Source organism: Mustelus asterias, chromosome 11, assembly GCF_964213995.1.
Source record: "Mustelus asterias chromosome 11, sMusAst1.hap1.1, whole genome shotgun sequence".
Lineage (NCBI taxonomy): Eukaryota > Metazoa > Chordata > Chondrichthyes > Carcharhiniformes > Triakidae > Mustelus > Mustelus asterias.
In genome coordinates, this window is record NC_135811.1 from 20,018,177 (window position 1) to 20,040,581 (window position 22,405).

Genomic DNA, 22,405 nt, shown 5'->3' on the forward strand with positions numbered 1-22,405 from the left:
TGAAAATCCAGTCCTTCTTGTTCTGAATTAGATTTTCATCCGATATCACCCAATATACACCACTGCCTAGTGTCAAAATTACTCGCAATGGATTCTGAAACTTAAATTGGTCATCATTACAAAGTGATACCAAACTGGGGGAGCAATTGATTCTGAGACCACAATTCAGGAACTGGGAAAAGTAGGCAGGTAGAACAATGGATAAGTGTAAAGTGCTGTATGTAGGGTCAAAAAAAAGGAATAGAAAATAAGAACATAAGAACATAAGAACTAGGAGCAGAAGTAGGCCATCTGGCCCCTCGAGCCTGCTCTGCCATTCAATAAGATCATGGCTGATCTTTTCGTGGGCTCAGCTCCACTTACCCACCCACTCACCATAATCCTTAATTCCTATACTGTTAAAAAATTGATCTATCCTTGCCTTAAAAACATTCAATGAGGTAGCCTCAACTGCTTCACTGGGCAGGGAATTCCACAGATTCACAACCCTTTGTGTGAAGAAGTTCCTCCTCAACTCGGTCTTAAATCTGCTTCCCCTTATTTTGAGGCCATGCCCCCTAGTTCTAGTTTCATCCGCCAGTGGAAATAACTTCCCTGCTTCTATCTTATCTATTCCCTTCATAATCTTATGTTTCTATAAGATCTCCTCTCATTCTTCAAATTCCAATGAGTATAGCCCCAGTCTACTTAGTCTCTCCTCATAAGCCAACCCTCTCAACTCCGGAATCAACCTAGTAAATCTCCTCTGCACACCCTCCAGTGCCAGTATATCCTTTCTCAAGTAAGGAGACCAAAACTGTACACAGTACTCCAGGTGTGGTCTCACCAGCACCTTATACAGCTGCAACATAACCTCGCTGTTTTTAATCTCCATCCCTCTAGCAATGAAGGACAAAATTCCATTTGCCTTCTTAATTAACTGCTGCACCTGCAAACCAACTCATTGATTCTTGCACAAGGACACCCAGGTCCCTCTGCACAGCAGCATGCTGCAATTTTTTACCATTTAAATAATAGTCCATTTTGCTGTTATTCCTACCAAAATGGATGACCTCACATTTACCAACATTCTCCGTCTGCCAGACCCTCTCCCACTCACTTAGACTATCTATATCCCTTTACAGACTTTCAGCATCTTCTGCACACTTTGCTCTGCCACTCATCTTAGTGTCATCTGTGAATTTTAACACACTACACTTGGTCCCCAACTCCAAATCATCTATGTAAATCGTAAACAATTGCGGTCTCGACACTGATCCCTGAGGCACACCACTATCACTGATCGCTAACCAGAAAAACATCCATTTACCCCCACTCTTTGCTTTCTGTTAGTTAACCAATCCTCTATCCATGCTAATACATTACCCATAACACCGTGCACCTTTACCTTATGTAGCAGTGTTTGGTGCGACCTTGTCAAGTGCCTTCTGGAAATCCAGATACACCACATCCACAGGTTTCCCATTGTCCACTGCAAATGTAATGTTCTCAAAGAATTCCACCAAATTAGTCAAACATGACCTTCCCTTCATGAACCCATGCTGCACCTTACCAATGAGACCATTTATATCCAGATGTCTCGCTATTTCTTCCTTGATGATAGATTCAAGCATTTTCTCTACTGCAGAAGTTAAGCTAACCGGCCTATAGTTACCCGCCCTTTTTCTACCTCCTTTTTAAAACAGTGGCGTCACATTCGCTGTTTTCCAATCTACGGGAACCACCCCAGAGTCCAGCGAATTTTGGTGAATTGCCACTAGTGCATTTGCTGTTTCTCCCGCCATCTCTTTTAATAGCCTATGAATTAATGTCAGACCATGCCTCAAGTCCTATATCCACTGCTGCTTGATGAGACTCAAAAGTCCTGGACTCAATTTAGGAAAGAGCTATGAGACTGAACTCTAGATTCAGAGAATAGACGAATGAGAAGCGATTGGAGGAAATTGAATTTTTCAGCTTTGAAAGGCGGCAACTTAGAAATGATCTTTTAGAAGTATATATGTTAGCAGATAGAATGAAAAAGGTCATTGTCATGCTGAGGGACTGAAGGGTCTTTCCAAAAGACCTTCCTCATGTGTACCAATGTCATAATCTTGAAACCCATCCTTCAAAGAGATCATTTGTCTCTCACCCAGTCTCACCTTCTCTTCTTTGTCAGTGAACTTCAAGAAAAGTGTTTGGACTACCTAACGGACAACATTCTGCTGCACAAGACTTCAGCTTGAAACAAGGAAAGTTCTAACTGTTAACTTGCCCTCAGACTCCTACTGGTAATCATTGTGTTGAACCAAGTTAGTTGCAGAACAACCCAGAGCACAGATCCCGAATGAAAATGGTCATGGTAGAACTATAGATCGATTACTGCATAGGTGGAGGTTGTTTGGCCTGATGTATCCTTGCCAGCTCTCTGCAAGAACAACTCCCCCGATTCCTCTCCTCTGCCTTTTCTCTGCAACCTGCAAATCTTCTCTCTTCAGATAATCATCCAATTATTTTTTGAAAGCCACAATTGAACCTGCTTCTAACAAACTCTCAGGCTGTGCATTCCAGATTCTAACCATTTACTGCATAAAGAGGTTTTTCCTGATGTTGCTGCTGCTTCTTTTGTCAATTACTTTAAATTGGCATCCTCTGGTTAGAACATAGAACAGTACAGCACAGTACAGGCCCTTCGGCCCTCGATGTTGTGCCGAGCTTTGTCCGGAACCAAGATCAAGCTATCCCACTCCCTATCACTCTAGTGTGCTCCATGTGCCTATCCAATAACCGCTTGAAAGTTCCTAAAGTGTCCGATTCCACTATCACAGCAGGCAGTCCATTCCTGCCCAACCACTCTCTGAGGAAAGAACCTATCTCGGACATACCTCCTATATCTCCCACCATGAACCTTGTAGTTATGCCCCCTACTAACAGCTACATCCACCCGAAGAAATAGTCTCTGAACGTCCACTCTATCAATCCCCCTCATCATCTTATAAACCTCTATTAAGTCACCTCTCATCCTCCTCCGCTCTAAAGAGAAAAGCCCTAGCTCCCTCATAAGACCTACCCTCCAAACCAGGCAGCATCCTGGTAAATCTCCTCTGCACTCTCTCCAATGCTTCCACATCCTTCTTATAGTGAGGTGACCAGAACTGCACACAATATTCCAAATGTGGTCTCACCAAGGTCCTGTACAGTTGCAGCATAACCCCACGGCTCTTAAACTCAAACCCCTGTTAATAAACGCTAACACACTAACAAACGCTATAGGCCTTCTTCACGGCTGTATCCACTTGAGTGGCAACCTTCAGAGATCTGTGGATATGAACCCCAAGATCTCTCTGTTCCTCCACATTCCTCAGAACCCTGCCGTTGACCCTGTAATCCGTATTCAAATTTGTCCTACCAAAATGAATCACCTCACACTTATCAGGGTTAAACTCCATCTGCCATTTTTCGGCCCAGCTCTGCATCCTATCAATGTCTCTTTGCAGCCTACAACATCCCTCTACCTCATCCACTACTCCACCAATCTTGGTGTCATCAGCAAATTTAGTGACCCACCCTTCAGCCCCCTCCTCCAACTCATTGATAAAAATCACAAATGGCAGAGGACCCAGCACTGATTCCTGTGGTACACCGCTGGTAACTGGTCTCCAGTCTGAAAATTTTCCATCCACCACCACCCTCTGTCTTCTATGAGATAGCCAGTTACTTATCCAATCGGCCAAATTTCCCTCTATCCCACTCCTCCTTACTTTCTTCATGAGCCGACCATGGGGAACCTTATCAAACGCCTTACTAAAATCCATGTATACAACATCAACTGCTCTCCTTCATCTACACACTTAGTTACTTCCTCAAAGAATTCAATCAAATTTGTGAGGCAAGACTTACCCTTCATGAATCCGTGTTGACTATCCCGGATTAAGCTGCATCTTTCCAAATGGTTCTCAACTCATTTGTCAATGAAACAGTTTTTCTCTATCTACTTTGTCCAGACCTCTCATTAACTTCAACAACTCTATTAAATCTCCTCTTAATTTCATCTTGCCCTGGTTTCTCCAAACTATCATAACTAAAGTTCCTCATCTTTGGAACCATTTTTGCACCCTCTCTAATGCCTTCACATCCTTTCTAAAGTGTGGTGCCCAAAACTGGACACAATACTCCAGTTATGTCAAATCAGTGTTTTATAAAGATATATCGTAACTTCATTGCTTTTGTACTCTATGCTCCCATTTATAAAGCCCAGGAACTTTTACACTTTATTAATCATGCTCTTGACCCATCTTGCCGCCTTCAAATATTTGTGCACACGTACCGCCAGGTCTCTCTGTTCCTGCATCCCTTTTAGAATTGTAGGATATGGGAATCTACCCATTTGACCTCACTGAGAAATCTAAAGGTAGCATGATTTTTCAAAACCAGAATTTTTTTTAGAAATAAACAATTGTTTATTTGGGTGGCACGGTAGCACAGTGGTTAGCACTGCTGTTTCACAGCTCCAGGGACCTGCGTTTGACTCCCGGCTTAGGTCACTGGCTGTGCGGAGTTTGCACATTCTCCTTGTGTCTGCGTGGGTTTCCTCCGGGTGCTCCGGTTTCCTCCCACATTCCAAAGATGTGCGGGTTAGGTTGATTGGCCATGATTAAATTGCCCCTTATTGTCCTGAAATGTGTAGGTTAGAGGGATTAGTAGGTAAAATATGTAGGGATATGGGGGTAGGGCCTGGGTGGGATTGTGGTCGGTGCAGACTCGATGGGCCGAATGGCCTCTTTCTGTACTGTAGGGTTTCTATGATCTATGATTTCTATGAATTGTAAATCTGCTCTTTATTGTAATATAAAAGCTACACCATATTTAACAACTCCTGTACACCGTACAACACAATTATATAAATTCTTCATGAGGCTGCAATTTAAACATTATTTGGCATCTGAATTCCAGTGAACTTAAACTCTTTAACAAACTAGATTTTTTGTGGCAAGCAGCCCATTTTCTTCCATCTTTCTGGTCTACATTAAATTTAAAATCATAACATGAAACAACCCTTTAGTTTTGATTACAAAGGAAAACGGTGCGCAGCAGTCAGACATATGGGTAAACATTACAACTGTTATCTGTCTTCCCTGAACAATACCCTGCCTTTCAAAACTTTAAGCTGCAAAAAGGCACATAAAACTGCCAGGTTTACTGCATGCAGTACTACGCGTACAATCTTAACAAAAGATGTACAGAACAATACTTCAAATGAGTCTCTTGATCAACATCTCTCTCAAAAAATTACAAAGTCAAAAATAACCACAGACACTTCCTTGTGCTTGTCAAGGGAAGTAACGACTAAGTCTCAATTTTATGCTCCTGGTGTATTTCCTTACCTTGCCCTCCAGAAGTGAGAGTAGGAACTTGCTGTGCATAATTTGCAACTATAATAGTCAGAAAATCATATTCATATTTTCCAATATACCATGCTGGCTGGTAAGTAGCATGAAGTCAGAAAATTATTCTTCTCGTGCAAACATCACAGGTCACATAGAAAAGTGATGCAGAATAAAGGTTCACTTTCCAGCTCTCCCAAGACAGATTACAGGAGGGATTCTCAACTGTGGGTCCATAAGTCAAAAATAACCAGATGAGGGCAGTGCAGTCGACGTTGTCTAGATGGACTTTAGCAAGGCCTTTGACAAGATACCACATGGTAGGTTGTTGCAGAAGGTTAAATCTCACAGGATCCAGGGTGAGGTACTCAATTGGATATAAAATTGGCTTCATGACAGAAGCCAGAGGGTGTTTGCAGAGGGTTGTTTTTCAAACTGGAGGCCTGTGACCAGAAATGTGCCTCAGAGATCGGTGTTGGGTCTACTGTTATTTGTCATTTATATTAATGATTTGGATGAGAATTTAGGACGCATGGTTAGTAAGTTTGCAGATGATACCAAGATTGGTGGCATAGTGGACAATGAAGAAGGTTATCTAGGACTGCAATGGGATCTTGATCAATGTGGCCAGTGGGCTGATGAATGGCAGATTGGTAGATTGAACCAGGGCAGAACTTACTCAGTTAATGGTTGGGCGTTGGGGAGAGTTATAGAACAAAGAGATCTAGGAGTACAGGTTCATAGCTCCTTGAAAGTGGAGTCACAGGTACACAGGGTGGTGAAGAAGGCATTTGGCATGCTTGGTTTCATTGGTCAGAATACTGAAAAAAGGAGTTGGGACATCTTGTTGAAGTTGTACAAGACATTGGTAAGGCCACACTTGGAATACTGTGTACAGTTTTGGTCACCCTATTATAGAAAGTATATTAAATCAGAAAAAGTGCAGAAAAGATTTTCCAGGATGCCAAAAGGACTTGATGGCTTGAGTTAATAGGAGAGGCTAGATAGACTGAGACCTTTTTTCCCTGGAGGGTAGGAAGCTTAGGAGTGATCTTATAGAGGTCTATAAAATAATGAGGGGCATAGATAAGGTAAATAGTCAACATCTTTTCCCAAAGGTAGGGGAGTCTAAAACTAGAGGGCATAAATTTAAGGTGAGAGAGGAGAGATACAAAAGGGTCCAGAGAGGCAATTTTTTCACACAGAGAATGGTGAGTGTCTGGAACAAGCTGCAAGAGATAATAGGAGAGGTAGGTACAATTTTGTCTTTTAAAAAGCATTGAGACAGTTAAATGGGTAAGATGGGTATGGAGGGATGTGGGCTAAATGCGGGCAATTGGGACTTGCTTAATGGTAAAAACTGGGCGGCATGGACAAGTTGGGCCCAGGGGCCTGTTTCCATGTTGTAAACCTCTATGATTCTAAGTATGTTTCAACCAGTTCGCAATAGGGATGTGGAATGAGAGGGGAGGAGGAGTCTGCCCCCACCCCATTTGAGAAGGCGCCACTCGCTGTCTCCACACTGCCTCCTCCCCCACATTGTAGGTTTCTATCCTCAATGTATTGCTGAAGCAAAGCCATATGTTGGGAGTCAGTCTATTTTGCACTTCCCTTCCTCTCTTACTCACTAGTGGCTACCCATACCTTCGCTGGCAGTCAGGTCAAGGTACCATTTCCAATAGGACTTCACAAACCACCTTCCTATAGAGTCATAGAGGTTTACAGCACGGAAACAGGCCCTTCGGCCCAACTTGTCCATGCCACCCTTTTTTTTTAAACCCCTAAGCTAATCCCAATTGCCTGCATTTGGCCCATATCCCTCTATACCCATCTTACCCATGTAACTGTCTAAATGCTTTTTAAAAGATAACATTGTACCCGCCTCTACTACTACCTCTAGCAGCATGTTCCAGACATTCACCACCCTCTGTGTGAAATAATTGCCCCTCTGGACACTTTTGTATCTCTCCCCTCTCACCTTAAACATATGCCCTCTAGTTTTAGACTCCCCTAGATATTGACTATCTAGCTGATCTATGCCCCCCATTATTTTATAAACCTTTTTAAGTTCACCCCTCAGCCTTCTACGCTCCAAAGAAAAAAGTCCCAGTCTATCCAGCCTCTCCTTATAACCCAAACCATCAAGTCCCGGTAGCATCCTAGTAAATCTTTTATGCACTCTTTCTAGTTCAATAATATCCTTTCTATAATAGGATGACCAGAACTGTACACAGTACTCCACGTGTGGCCTTACCAATGTCTTGTACAATTTCAACAAGACGTCCCAACTCCTGTATTCAATGTTCTGACCAATGAAACCAAGCATACTGAATGCCTCCTTCACCACTCTGTCCACCTGTGACTCCACTTTCAAGGAGCTATGAACATGTACCCCTAGATCTCTTTGTTCTGCAACTCTCCCCAACGTCCTATTATTAACTGAGTAAGTCCTGCCCTGGTTCAATCTACCAAAATGCATCACCTCGCATTTATCTAAATTAAACTCCATCTGCCATTCGTCAGCCCACTCACCCAATTGATCAAGATCCCATTGCAATCGGAGGTAACTTTCTTCACTATCCACTATGCCACCAATCTTGGTGTCATCTGCAAACTTACTAACCATGCCTCCTATATGTCTGTATAACTTCCTTTTAAATGCATCTAAACTCTTCATTTCAACCATTCGGCATGGTGGCACAGTGGTTAGCACTGCTGCCTCACAGCGCCAGGGACCCGGGTTCAATTCCTGGCTTGGGTCACTGTCTGTGTGGAATTTGCACGTTCTCCCTGTGTCTGCATGGGTGAGTCCCACAGTCCAAAGATGTGCAGGTTAGGTCATTGGCCATGCTAAATTCTCCCTCAGTATACCCAAACAGGCACCAGTGTGGTGACTAGGGGATATTCCACTGTCACTTCATTGCAGTGTGAATGTAAGCCTACTTGTGACTAATAAATAAACTTATTCCCTGTGGCAGCAAGTTGCATATTCACATCATTCTTTACCCAAAGATGTTTCTTCTGAATTCACTATTGTTTTTTTTGGTGAAGGCCTCTAATTATATTCTTCCCCATAAGAGGAAACATTCTCTGTATCCACTCCGTCTAATACCTCTTTTAGGTCACCCCTTCAGTTTTTTTTTTAAGAGTTGAAAAAGAGATCCAACTTGTCAATCTTTTCCCAATACGCATTCACATGCATTTCAAGTATTGTCGTTGTAAATCTTCTCTACACCTTCTCCATATTTGGTTAAGCAAGATTATCCCTTTTGAAGTCCATGCTGACAATTCATTACGTTTTTCATTTCTAGATGTTTTTCTAGAACCCTTCCCTCTGGTACAAAGGTGATGTTTATCCCATCAGTCTCAACTATATTTCAATCTTGTGGAGAGCTAATAGAAAGCCCTCTTGAAAAACATAAATTCACTGATCCTATACTTCCCACATACACTGTTCTTCCTTATGATACAAATGGGACAATTAGAATTTATCTCAATTGTGAACTGGACATACAATCTCTTTGGTTATTTTGTCCTCCGACATGCAAGATAAATTGCACATTAAAATGAATTGCTGTTGAGCCTCTGTATAAATCATTGTTGATAAATGTTCAGTGTACTGCTGAAATGCTTTCACACTAATGAGATACACAGATGCATTACAACTTGAGCCTAAAACAGCCCTGTTGCAAAAGTAAGACAATATGCCACATTAATCATGTGGTATTTTCAAAATTAATTATTCACATTCCTTCATTTTATATCAAAATGAAGCACATAATATTTCGTATAAAGGCATACAAAGATACGTAGAGGGACAGGTAGTATTGAGGAAGCAGGGGGGCTGCAGAAGGACTTGGACAGGTTAGGAGAGTGAGCAAATAAGTGGCAGATGGAATACAATGTGGAAAAGTGTGAGGTTATGCACTTTGGAAGAAGGAATGGAGGCATAGACTATTTTCTAAATGGGAAAATGCTTAGGAAATCAGAAGCACAAAGGGACTTGGGAGTCAATGTTCAAGATTCTGTTAAGGTTAACGTGGAGGTTCAGTCAGCAGTTAGGAAGGCAAATGCAATGTTAGTATTCATGTCAAGAGGGCTAGAATACAAGAACAGGATGTACTTCTGAGGTTGTATAAGGCTCTGGTCAAACCCCATTTGGAATATTGTGAGCAGTTTTGGGTCCCATATCTAAGGAATGATGTGCTGGCCTTGGAAAGGGTCCAGAGGAGGTTCACAAGAATGATCCCTGGAATGAAGAGCTTGTCGTATGAGGAACGGTTGAGGACTCTGGGTCTGTACTCGTTGGAGTTTAGAAGGATGAGGGGGGATCTTATTGAAACTTACAGGATACTGTGAAGCCTGGATAGAATGGACGTGGAGAGGATTTTCCACTAGTAGGAAAAACTAGAACCATAGGGCACAACCTCAGGCTAAAGGGACGATCTTTTAAAACAGAGATAAGGAGGAATTTCTTCAGCCAGAGAGTGGTAAATCTGTGGAACTCTTTGTCGCAGAGACTGCTGAGGCCAGGTCATTGGGTGTTTTTAAGGCAGAGATAAGAACATAAGAAATAGGAGCAGGAGTAGGCCATCTGGCCCTTCGAGCCTGCCCCGCCATTCAACAAGATCATGGCTGATCTGAAGCGAATCAGTTCCACTTACCCGCCTGCTCCCCATATCCCCTGATTCCCTTATCGATCAGAAAACTATCTACCCGTGATTTAAACATATTCAACGAGGAAGCCTCCACCACTTCAATGGGCAGAGAATTCCAGAGATTCACTACCCTCTGAGAGAAGAAGTTCCCCCTCAACTCTGTTCTGAACCGCCCCCCCCTTATTTTGAGGCTGTGCCCTCTAGTTCTGGTTTCCCTTCTAAGTGGAAAGAATCTCTCCACCTCTACCCTATCCAGCCCCTTTATTATCTTATATGTCTCTATAAGATCACCCCTCATCCTTCTAAACTCCAACGAGTACAGACCCAATCTGTTTAATCTCTCCTCATAAGCTACACCCCTCATCTCCGGTATCAACCTGGTGAACCTTCTCTGCACTCCCTCCAAGGCCAATATATCCTTTCGCAAATAAGGGGACCAAAACTGCACACAGTACTCCAGTTGCGGCCTCACCAGTGCCTTGTACAGTTGCAGCAAGACCTCCCTGCTTTTATATTCTATCCCCCTCGCGATAAAGGCCAACATTCCATTCGCCTTCTTGATCACCTGCTGCACCTGCAGACTGAGTTTTTGCGATTCGTGCACAAGGACCCCCAGGTCCCTCTGCACAGTCGCACGATGTAATTTTTCTCCATTTAAATAATATTCCAATTTACTATTATTTCTTCCAAAGTGGATAACCTCACATTTGCTAACGTTATATTCCATCTGCCAGATCCTCGCCCACTCGCTCAGCCTATCCAAATCTCTCTGCAGACTTTCCGCGTCCTCCACGCAATTCGCTTTCCCACTCACCTTTGTGTCATCAGCAAACTTGAATACCCTAGATTCAGTCCCCTCCTCCAGATCATCTATGTAAATGGTAAACAATTGAGACCCCAGCACCGATCCCTGCGGCACGCCACTGGTCACCAACTGCCAACCAGAAAAGCACCCATTTATCCCAACTCTCTGATTCCTGTTAGATAGCCAATCCCCAATCCACGCCAGCACCTTACCCCTAACTCCGTGTACCCCAATCTTCTGCAGCAACCTTTTGTGAGGCACCTTATCGAACGCCTTCTGGAAATCTAAAAACACCACATCCACCGGTTCCCCTCTGTCAACCGCACTAGTGACATCTTCATAAAAGTCCAGTAGATTCGTCAAACACGACTTTCCCTTCATGAATCCATGCTGCGTCTGCTTGATCGAACCATTCTTATTCAGGTGCTCTGTTATTTCCTCTTTAATAATGGACTCTAGCATCTTCCCAACTACGGACGTTAAGCTAACCGGCCTGTAGTTACCCGCCTTTTGTCTACTTCCTTTTTTAAACAGCGGCGTAACAGTAGCTGTTTTCCAGTCAGCCGGCACTACCCCAGAGTCCAGCGAATTTTGATAAATTACTACTAACGCATCTGCTATTACCTCAGCCATTTCTTTCAGTACCCTGGGATGCATTCCATCAGGGCCCGGGGACTTGTCTACCTTCAGTCCTATTAGTCTACCAAGCACCACCTCCTTAGTAACAGTAATTGTATTAAGGACCTCCCCTCCCACCAACTCTCGATCTCTAATATTCGGCAAACTATTTGTGTCTTCCACCGTGAAGACCGACACAAAGAACTTATTTAAAGTCTCAGCCATTTCCTCGTTTTCCACTATTAAATCCCCCCTCTCATCTTCCAAGGGTCCAACATTCACTCTAGCCACTCTATTCCTTTTTATATACTTGTAAAAACTTTTACTATCATTTTTTATATTTTGAGCTAGTTTAGTTTCATAATCTATCTTTCCTTTCTTAATCGCTTTCTTAGTCGTTCTTTGTTTTTCTTTAAAGCTTTCCCAATCCACTAATTCTCCACTATTTTTGGCCACTCTGTACGCATCTGATTTTATTTTAATACTCTCCTTTATTTCCTTCGTTATCCACGTCCGGTTATCCTTTTTCTTACAGTCCTTCTTTATCACCGGAATATATTTTTGCTGAGTACTTAAAAAAATCTCCTTAAAAATCCTCCACTGTTCCTCAGCTGTCCTACCTACCAGTCTGCTCGCCCAGTCTACATTAGCCAATTCCACCCTCATCCTATCGTACTCCCCTCTGTTCAAGCAGAGGACACTGGTTTGGGACCCTACTTTCTCACCCTCCATCTGTATCAGAAATTCCACCATATTATGATCACTCATCCCAAGAGGATCCTTCACAAGAAGATCCTTAATCCTACCTGTCTCATTGCACAGAACCAGATCCAAGATAGCTCGCGCTCTCGTAGGTTCTGTAACATACTGTTCAATGAAACAATCCCGACAGCATTCCAAGAACTCTTCCTCAAGCCCTCCACGTCCAATTTGAATCGACCAATCAATATGTAGGTTAAAATCCCCCATGATTATTGCCGTTCCACTTTTGCACGCATCCATTATTTGCTTGTTTATAGCTCTCCCCACCTCTAAGTTATTATTTGGGGGCCTATAGACCACGCCTACCAGTGTCTTTCTCCCCCTACTATTCCTTATCTCCACCCACAACGATTCCACGTTTTGCTCCTTAGAGCCTATGTCGTCTCTCACTACCATCCTGATATTATCCTTTATTAACAAAGCTACCCCACCTCCTTTTTCTACCTGTCTATCCTTCCTAAATGCCTGATAACCCTGTATATTCAGTTCCCAGTCCCAGTCACCCTGCAACCACGTTTCTGTGATGGACACTAGATCATACTCATTTGTATGGATTTGTGCCATCAACTCATTTACTTTGTTTCGAATGCTTCGTGCATTCAGGCAAAGTGTCTTTATGCCAGCCTTTATCTGGACCTGGTTTGTTGAAGCGCTACTAACATCTCCCAAGCCCTCTCCTCCTTTAGCTAGTTGTTTACTCACTATACTCCTGGCATTAGAGTAGACACCTCTCAATCCTATGGTCTGACCTCTCCCCTTCTCTGTTCCCAGTCCACCTGCCCTCTTGCACTGCCTATAACCCTTCTCTGTTTGCGAGCTACCTTCCTCACTCTCAGTCACGTCGCTTTGATCCCCTCCCCCCAACCTATCTCGTTTAAACTCTCCCCAGTAGCCTTAGCCAACCTTCCTGCCAGGATATTGGTCCTCCTGGGATTCAAGTGCCACCCGTTTTTAGTATACAGGTCACACCTGCCCCTAAAGAGGTCCCAATGGTCCAGGAACCTGAATCCCTGCCCCCTGCACCATTCCCTCAGCCACACATTCATCCTCCACCTCACTCCATTCCTTTCCTCACCTTCCCGTGGCACAGGCAGCAATCCCGAGATTACTACCTTTGCTTTCCTCCTTCTCAGCTGTCTACCTAATTCCCTATACTCTTTTTTCATGTTCCCTTCCCCCTTCTTACCCACATCAGCGGTACCAATATGTACCGCTACCTCCGGCTCCTCTCCCTCCCACCTCAGGATTTCTGGGACTCGCCCAGCGACATCCTGGATCCCAGCCCCAGGGAGGCAGACCACCATGCGAGGCTCCCGCCTGCCTCCGCAAAATCGCCTGTCCGTCCCCCTGACTGTCGAGTCCCCGATTAATACCGAGATAGATAGGTTCTTGATTAATAAAGGGGGTCAGGGGTTATGGGGAAAAGACAGGAGAATGGGGATGAGAAAAATATCAGCCATGATTGAATGGCGGAGCAGACTCGATGCGCCGAGTGGCTTAATTCTGCTCCTATGTCTTATGGTCTTATAACATTTCAGCAACTGTGCAGCTTTTACCTAAAATTCTGAATGATTGAGTGAAATTAAAAGTTTCCTTTTACTTTGAATACCATAGATGTGCAATACCCACCTTGTTTGTTGTTCGTACTATCTTTCTGCTCCCAGAAGCTTTTGTGAAATTTGTTGACAATGAGATGTTCTTCTTCATTTCCATGGGGTATTGAAAACCTTTGTAAAATAAGATAAGTGTCCTGATGAATGGTCACACCCTGAAATGTAAACCTAATTTTCTCTTTCACTTTCTGGTCAACCTATTGTGATATTTCCAGCATTGCATTACTTTATTTAAAATAAATCTTTACATATACACATTCCAGTCAATTCATATCTCAAACTTAATAACCACAATGAAAACTTGGAAGTTTTTTATTAAAGGTCAATTAAGAAGTGTAAAAATAAAATGTTACCATTAACACAAAGCACAAAGGACTTTGAGATTTGATTTCCATCTCAAGACATAGTAACCAATGAATTTACAACTCAACTGTCCATCAGCACTGTTGGCAAAGAGGTGACCCACAGCACTGGATGGAGGTAAGGTATTAAGCAATAGAAAACACTGAGGATTCATCATAGCCTGTGCTCCCTAAGCCCTTGCACACTGGTGCCCTACTTTTGGAGGCTGCAAAAATAGTTACAGACTGGAATCCCCAAAATCCCCACTGAGGCATAACAATTTTAGACAAATTATTCAGCAATCATTGTCACAGGAATGATACTTTCTTGCAATCTCATTGGCCAGAACTAAACATTGGTTCTTTCCCTTTTGAAAAATATCACTTAATTAAGCATCAAGATCGTCCATGGGAAAATGTAATTGAACGATAGATGCTATTGGTTTGAGGTAATAATTGGTCATGAATCACTGTGTGTTTTATCAGAAGGAATGACACCACAAAGAGTGACTTTTTTTAAAGTTTATTTATTAGTGTCATAGGTAGCACTACATTAGCACTGCAATCAAGTTACTCTGAAAATCCCCTAGTCGCCACACTCTGGCACCTGTTTGGGTACACTGAGGGAGAATTTAACATGGCCAGCCAATGCACCTAGCCAGCACACCTTTCAGACTAGGAGGAAACCGGAGCACCCGGAGGAAATCCATGCAGATACGGTAAGAATGTGCAGACTCCCGCACAGACAGTGACTCAAGACGGGAATTGAACCCAGGTCCCTGGCACTGTGAGGCAGCAGTGCTAACCACTGTACCGCTGTGCCGCCCATCATGAAGCAATCTTAATTGATTATTCTTTTCAAGAAGGTATCATCAGAGTCATAAATAACATGTAAATTGGGAATTCAATGTTATATTTAAAATTCCCAGAATTAATAAAAATATACAGTATAGGCAAGTGAAAGTGGTATCTATAATATTTTTGATAAGAATTGCTGCTTGTTATTCAACCCAATCTTTAACTTTTTAGCTGAACTGCAGAACACTCATGCAACAGACCATCCAATGGAGTAGGATCAATGATAAGGGCAAATATCTATTAACATGATTAAACACCTAATAAAATTAAAGAGCACAAGAGTCAGCCCAGCTTTTAGTTCTGCATTTTACATAACATGGAGTATAAAAAAAGAGAGACACCTTTAATCAGTAGTTAGTAACATGACTGGAAGGAATACAAGGAAGACAAGCTAGAAACTTATATAATAGGGGGCTATTTCCTCCTTCAGGATCTGGCATAGCAGTTATAAAGGAAGAAGGTAGCAGGTAGAGGCAGGATTTCTGAATGTGTTAACATTGATGTCCACGACCTAAAGAAACCTGCTAATTATATACTTAATATGCCATAAATGATTATGCTAGAATTTTCAGCCTTTTCAAACTATTGATTGATTCCCAATGTAAACCATACTGTGGTTACAGGAACCCTAAATTGGCACTCTAAACAGTTTACACCTCTTCCAATCCCACCTGCACTGTCTTCTCCTTTGGACGGAACCTAGTGCTCCCTCCTGCAACTCGCAGATGAGCTCTCTTGGAGGGTTGTATCCATTCTAGACCTTTCCACTATCGGAGTATTTGACATAGATTGTGATGAATTGCTCCGGTAGACAACTAATTCCTCCTCTACTGAATTTTAAAGCGCAATGGAATACCACAGATCAGCATTCTGGCAACAACAGTCACATGAAATGCAAATTGTAACTGACTGCAAATAGGGGGTTCAACCTGCTGTTACCTGCATGCTTGAAAGTATAAAACAGCATGACCTGCAAGCTACTAACAGCAGCCTAGACTAGGAAATTGCATCTCTATAAATCAGGTTGAAAGGTTCCAGTAAATGTGAGGAAGCAATCCTGCACTAGAAACCAGTATCCAACCCTAAAAGCAAGGTAGAGGAAGAAGAGCTGCACAAAGAGGTTGTTACCCTCAGACAAGTCGATATGTGCTTTTAGATGACTGCGCAATGTATTTGGCTTGTTTCAAGGATCTATGAATTATCAGATTCTGAGACTGAGCATGTCCCGTTAATCCAAACCATTGAGTACTATTTCCCACCATTTTGGTTGATGGTGCACGCTATCCCTGGGATGGTGAAGTCCTTTCTCCTGTTCCTCACATTACCAAGTGCATAATATGTTTATTTTTGATGCCACAGCTCCTCCCACTTGTAGAGAGATATGGAGCTGGCCTAGTTGGTTGTGATGAGAATAGTTGTAGATTGTCTACCCTCTGAGCTGATTCTTTTAAGCAAAAAAAAAACAGCGAGCAGTAATTTTCAGTGTGTACAAATGTCAGGAAGACATGCTAAAGCTATACAAAATACTAGTTTGATCTCATACTATGATCGATTTTGGGCATCAGACTTTAGGAAGGATGTGAAGACTTGAGAAGGAACTGAGGATATTTACTCAGATGGTTCCAGGATGAGGGATTACAGTTGTGTGGATACATTTGAGAAGCTGGATTTATTCTCCTTAGAGAAGAAAGTTTTAGGATAAACAATAGTCCCCCAAATACTAAACAACCTCCTTAATAAGTTCTCGCAGGCATTTTAAGTGAAAATCAGCTGTTTAACAATCCTCTGAGGACCACTCCTAACTCCTTTACCAAGATGCCAACCCATGCCCTACCCACCACCATTTGCCCATACCCCTGTCATGCCAATTTATCCAGTGTCTACAATGGACAGAGCTCAGGAGCTATTCCAAGATTAAAATAAAGTTGGAAGTGTTAATTGCAGGCTTGTTATTTTTAAAAAACCTCATTTATAAAAACCCTTCACTATATTTATATTCCTTCAAACTAAATAACTCCTTAAGAATAAACATTAATTTCAAGTGCTTAATTTCTTATAAAATCAAACAATGGAATTCATAGTCCCACTTCAAGGAGTCTGTAACCACTTGAAGCCATGAATCAAACTGTGAAATGGAAGGCACCCACTTGTGATAATGGATGGCTGTGAAATCAGTCATTCAGAAGTAATTCAGCAATGGAAGCTTATGTCAACAATGTAAAGTAGCAAGCCATGATTTTTTAAACCTTCCACATAATTGTTTTCAAAAATTTAAAGGACAGGGGTTTAAATGGCTTGACAGTTCCTCTTGACTTTTGATAGGGCACCTTACCTCTCCCAAAGAAAAGCTCATCTCTCCCAAAGTTATTCAAGGACTATATCTAAAGGATTAACCCACCTATCCAAAGGACTCTGTAGAGTTTAAACCTACTCCTACCAAGTCTAATCTGCACTCCATGCTAAGGAAAATCAGACATGACTGGATGCAGCTGCTGCTTGATGTGGACCGCTGCCTTTCCGAATGGTGCATGTGCAAATCCTGCCCTGGGGCCATTCCCACTCACACAAAAATAGTAGGTGCCATGTTTTGGGATGGGACTTCTGCATGTTGGCCACTTCCACCATTTCCGGAATGACAGAGGAGCTCTCCAATGTTGCGAAGTTCAGGCCTCTGTTTCTCTCCTCGCTCTGAGTATGTTCACCATTTTCTGGTTTCATTTGATTTCTAGCAACTGCAGTATTTTTCTTATGTATCATTGAAATGATACTTAACCAGAAGTCGTGCCCACTAATATGATCTCCACACAAAATTGCCTTCGACATACTTTCTTCCAAACAAGTGTGGTGTGAAATACTTAGGGCATGATTTTACCAAAATTTCGCGCCCGTGGTAAAGTTGGGCGTCGGGCCTAAAAGGCGGTCCAGACCCGACCCAAGGCCAATCGCGCCTTTACCAACAGCCGATCCGGACGCCGATCCAGCGTGCGCCCGAATCGGCCAGCGGGCCGATTTAAATGCATTTGCATGCATTTAAATTGGCATAATGAAGCCCGTGCCCAACTTACCCAAGGATTCCCACTTTACGAGGCTCCGATCCGATCGGTGCCCACGCATATACTGTGTTGCTGAATTCAAGTCCGATAGGGCTTCAACTCAGCAACTGAACCGCCGAATCGCCCCCGACCACCCTTCGCGGACCGCCCCCGCAAACCACCCCAGCAGCCCACCGCCACCCCACCCCCCGATCGGACCACCTTGGGACGCAGGCCCTGCCAGCAGCCCCCCCCCCCCGGACCCCCGACCTACCTTGATTGCTGGTGTCCGTCGAAAGCATCTTACGATCCTGGATCCTGGCCTTGCTCCGGGGGTCCTGATGGGTGGGGGGGGGGGGGGGAGGGGGGGGGGGGGGGATGTGACATCTCTTCTCTGAGACGGGGGGGGTTGTGGCATCTCTTCCCCCCCACCCCCCCTCAGGGAACAGACGTCACATCCCCCCCCCCCCCGCAGGGAAGAGACATCACATCCCCCCCTACCCACCCACCTCAGGGAAGAGACGTCAGATCCCCCCCCTACCCACCCCCCTCAGGGAAGTGACGTCACATCCCCCCCCTAAGGGAAGAGACATCAGATCCCCCCCCCCTAGGGAAGAGACGTCACATCTCATCAGCACCAGCAGTGCTGTCAGCGCTGCCTTTGACTTTTACGCTCGGGCGCGCTGAATGCTGTCGGCTCCGAACTGCGCATGTGCAGTTCGACGCTCCGACAGATGCAAATGCGCTAGGTCCCGCCCACTGGACCCGCACCGAAAAAAGGTGTATGGGGGCGCTGGAGCGCGGCTGCCGGGCGCGGATCTGATTTACGACCGCACCCGGCACTTCGAGCCGATTTAGTAAAATCGGGCCCTAAATGTCATGGGATTTCCAGCTGTTGCCCCCCTTTTATGTGTTTGTTTTGCTTTAACGATGAGAGCACACAATGATTTCACCTGTCGAAATTCTTCCCTGCAGCATATTCTTTTTCCCATTGTGTATATATAATGACATTTGCATAACCCTGTCCCTTTCCCTCGGAAAAGCTTACTTCTGTGATAGCACTGCATTTTCTCTATATTCCTTTGCCTGTAGTTACAATGTTTTAATTTTGTGCTGCTGATTTAATGCACACATTTAAATGGGATAGTAGGAGTCAGCTGAAATTATCTTTACACTGAACATTCATTTAGGGGTATTCATAATATACACTACATAATAAATAGCAGTTCAAATGGTAATTTTTTTATTTATTAAATGACACTGTTGAATGTGTAGCTTCGGTGCCCTGCAGAGCTTTGAATGCTTTGTTTTTTGTTGCAAAATGTTAGTGCAGCCCTGAAAGGTTCACTGAATTAAAGAAATCCCCATTTACGCATTTCCAGTAAATCAATCACTTTTGTAGGTAAAATATACATTAACATTGTTAGCCACACTTCGGAGTCACTGATTGTTGAAGATCTGCCATAGATTATGTCAAAAGTCATCAAAAGCCTCTTCAGAAATTCCTGCCTGAAGCCAGATCAAAGGTGAACACCTGGAAGCCAGCAATGCCAGCACAGCAAAAAGTAATCCTATACTCTTCCCTGCTCATAGATTTGGTTTTGTTATGCCAAACACCTTATTTAAGTTTTATTTATTGCCTCGAACTTCTCTTTTCTGAGTAAAAGGATAGTTAAGATTTTCCCTTTGATAAAAATCATTTTCACGGGGGAAAAAAGGAGGTATGGTTTACCCTCTTGAAGCTCTTCATAGACCTTCTTATACTGGTTCAGTGAGGCCACTTGAGCCTTTGTAGTCTGCAGCATTGCCCTTAGGTCTCTGATGGTCTCATCATAGCATTTGGCTTGTTTTGCAACCTTCTCCTGTAGATTCTGATAGTCCTGATGTAGCCTGACAAATACAGTTGAAGTAGAAGATCAGCCGTGATGTTACTGAATGACAGGACAGGCTTCAAGGGCCTATTCATGCACCTATTTTTTATTTTCTTAAATATTAGGAATTAATTGGTTACATTTAGAGAACAATCACTGAGTTCATCTCTTACAACATACTGCTTAAAAGTTCAAGTTTATTTATTAATCACAAGTAAGGCTTCCATTAACACTGCAATGAAGTTACTGTGAAAATTCCTTAGTCGCCACAGTCCGGTGCCTGTTCAGGTCAATGCACCTAATCAGCACGCCATTCAGAATGTGGAGGAAACTGGAGCACCCCGGGGAAACCCACGCAAACACGGGGAGAGCGTGCAAACTCCACACAGACAGTGACCCAAGCCGGGAATCGTACCCAGGTCCCTGGCGCTGTGAAGCAGCAGTGCTAACCACTGTGCTAACGTGCTGCCCCCTGCTTTTAGTTCACCAGAGTTATATGTACGATCTCAAAAGTTTATTTCACTAGATACAATTTCACTACTTATGGTCCCAAAAGGATCTTTCTCAACATGCCACTATGTCATATGTACCAGCAATCGCATCCCAGCAAACACGAGTGTAGGTATCGAATCTCTTTCCCCAAGTTTCAATTTAAACTATTATCCCTCACTATTCCAAACAATCCTTCGTCATTTTCTTTCATTGTATTTCTCTCACTCTCTTTTCTGTACCATTCTCTTTGCTCTCTTATTGCTACTGGTTCTCTTCCTCAAGAGTGTCTATCTGCCTTTCTCACATGTATAACTACTTTCTAACTGTTTTACTCTAATGCCACAAATAATGTGATTGCTACTAGTTTTGGATGATTGTCTTCTCTCAGTTCTGTGTAAATCTATCATTTTACTGTTTGCACCTCTGATACAAAACAAAATTTTAACCAATTTAAGATATAACTCAAATGAACATGTGACCTGAAACAAAACAGGCCAATTTATACATTATTTTGCATATCCTGCTCACCTACCAGCATTAATTAGATATTGGATTTTTAAATGTCTGAAGATAAGAAAGGAATACTCAGCAGATATAAATAGAATTCAACAATTTGAACATTTATAAAACAGAAATAGTTCATTCTGAAGCGATGAGCAATCACAAGATTCCAAATTATGACCAATACACTGAATAAATTATGTTGCAAATGTTTTTTTTAGTACACTATCCCACAATGAGTTTCAGATGAAAAATATTTTGACATTATCATGGTCAACTGAACAGTTAAATGCACAAGGCAGATAATCTATTCATGATCAAATATGTATTTAGCTACATATTAAAAATTATGAGCTGCTAGAATCTAAGGTATAAAATAATCTTTTCCACTAGGTTTTGTAAATTTACAAATTAACTGGCACATCTTTAATAATTACTGTTAAATTATTTTCATCACGCTATGATCAATTAACCAACAGTGAAATGATAATTAAATTTAAGTAATTATTATGCTTATTATTTCAAATTCCTACTTGCAAATGCATCTACTTCTGAAATTATTCATATCATAAACCAATCACCATCACAAAATCAGAAACTCTTTCAGTCTAACAGCAATCAGTTTCCCAGATATGGAAAAGCTATTTGGTCTCTGCCTCTTCCGTGTAACAGGAAACATCAAAGTTGAATAATCAGCCAAATGCAAAATATAATTAGTAGGTCAAAATGACATGAACTCTGATACGTGTCTAGAACGGGACAATGGATAATGCATTGCAATATGAAGATCCATCTCATCATTACCTTTTCGTCTCCTCGGTTTTCTCATGTACCTTCTTATTGAGGAAAATAATGTGATCTTCTAGAACTTGATTGTTTTCTTTCAGTTCAGCCACCGTACATTGCAATTTAATTTGGTCTTGCTCTTTCTGCAACAAACTGAAAAAAATCTAGTATTATTTATGCATATTATCACATTTGCTCTTTCCACATGGTGAATTGTGGCACTATATGCCATTTTTTTTTCAAATGTGCCTGAAGAGATAGTTACACAAGAATTTCCTGGGTAAGATAATCTGCCTATCAATTGGAGTAGTGATTGCATGCATCCATGTAGAACAGATATGTTTAGCTGGGCCAAAAGGAAAACAAAATAAGAACTTTCGAAAGATAGTTTAGCCTGCACATTTCACTGCAGGAAGAACAATACTTGGCACATTCACTCAACCCAAATATGTTCACATATGGTGTTTCATCATAAGTTTCAAAGTAATGCAGCATCAGCACATACACCCAGCAGCCAGATCAGGCATCAGGGCATCAGGGCATCAGGGCATGGTATCACAGTGAGAACACAGAATTTTACCAAACTACATCTATATGTCCTGATGTAGATGGTAAACATCTGAATACCAGAGACACAGGCTTTCTAGATTGGCTTGCCAACTGAGCTAGAAATATCACTCGTAACAACTGGATGGGCATCAACCA

At 42.5% G+C, this 22,405-nt stretch overlaps 1 protein-coding gene across 1 annotated transcript in view; it reads right to left on the reverse strand.

Annotated features, from left to right (window-relative positions):
- Positions 1 to 22,405, reverse strand: part of LOC144500851 (uncharacterized) — a 183,221-nt gene that overhangs the window by 122,582 nt on the left and 38,234 nt on the right. The window contains exons 7-9 of the mRNA XM_078224326.1: positions 21,719 to 21,853; positions 19,783 to 19,940; positions 13,836 to 13,933 (exon numbers count right to left, since the gene is read on the reverse strand). Of these exons, the coding sequence (XP_078080452.1) occupies positions 13,836 to 13,933; positions 19,783 to 19,940; positions 21,719 to 21,853 (391 nt within the window). The remainder of the gene's footprint in view (positions 1 to 13,835; positions 13,934 to 19,782; positions 19,941 to 21,718; positions 21,854 to 22,405) is intronic.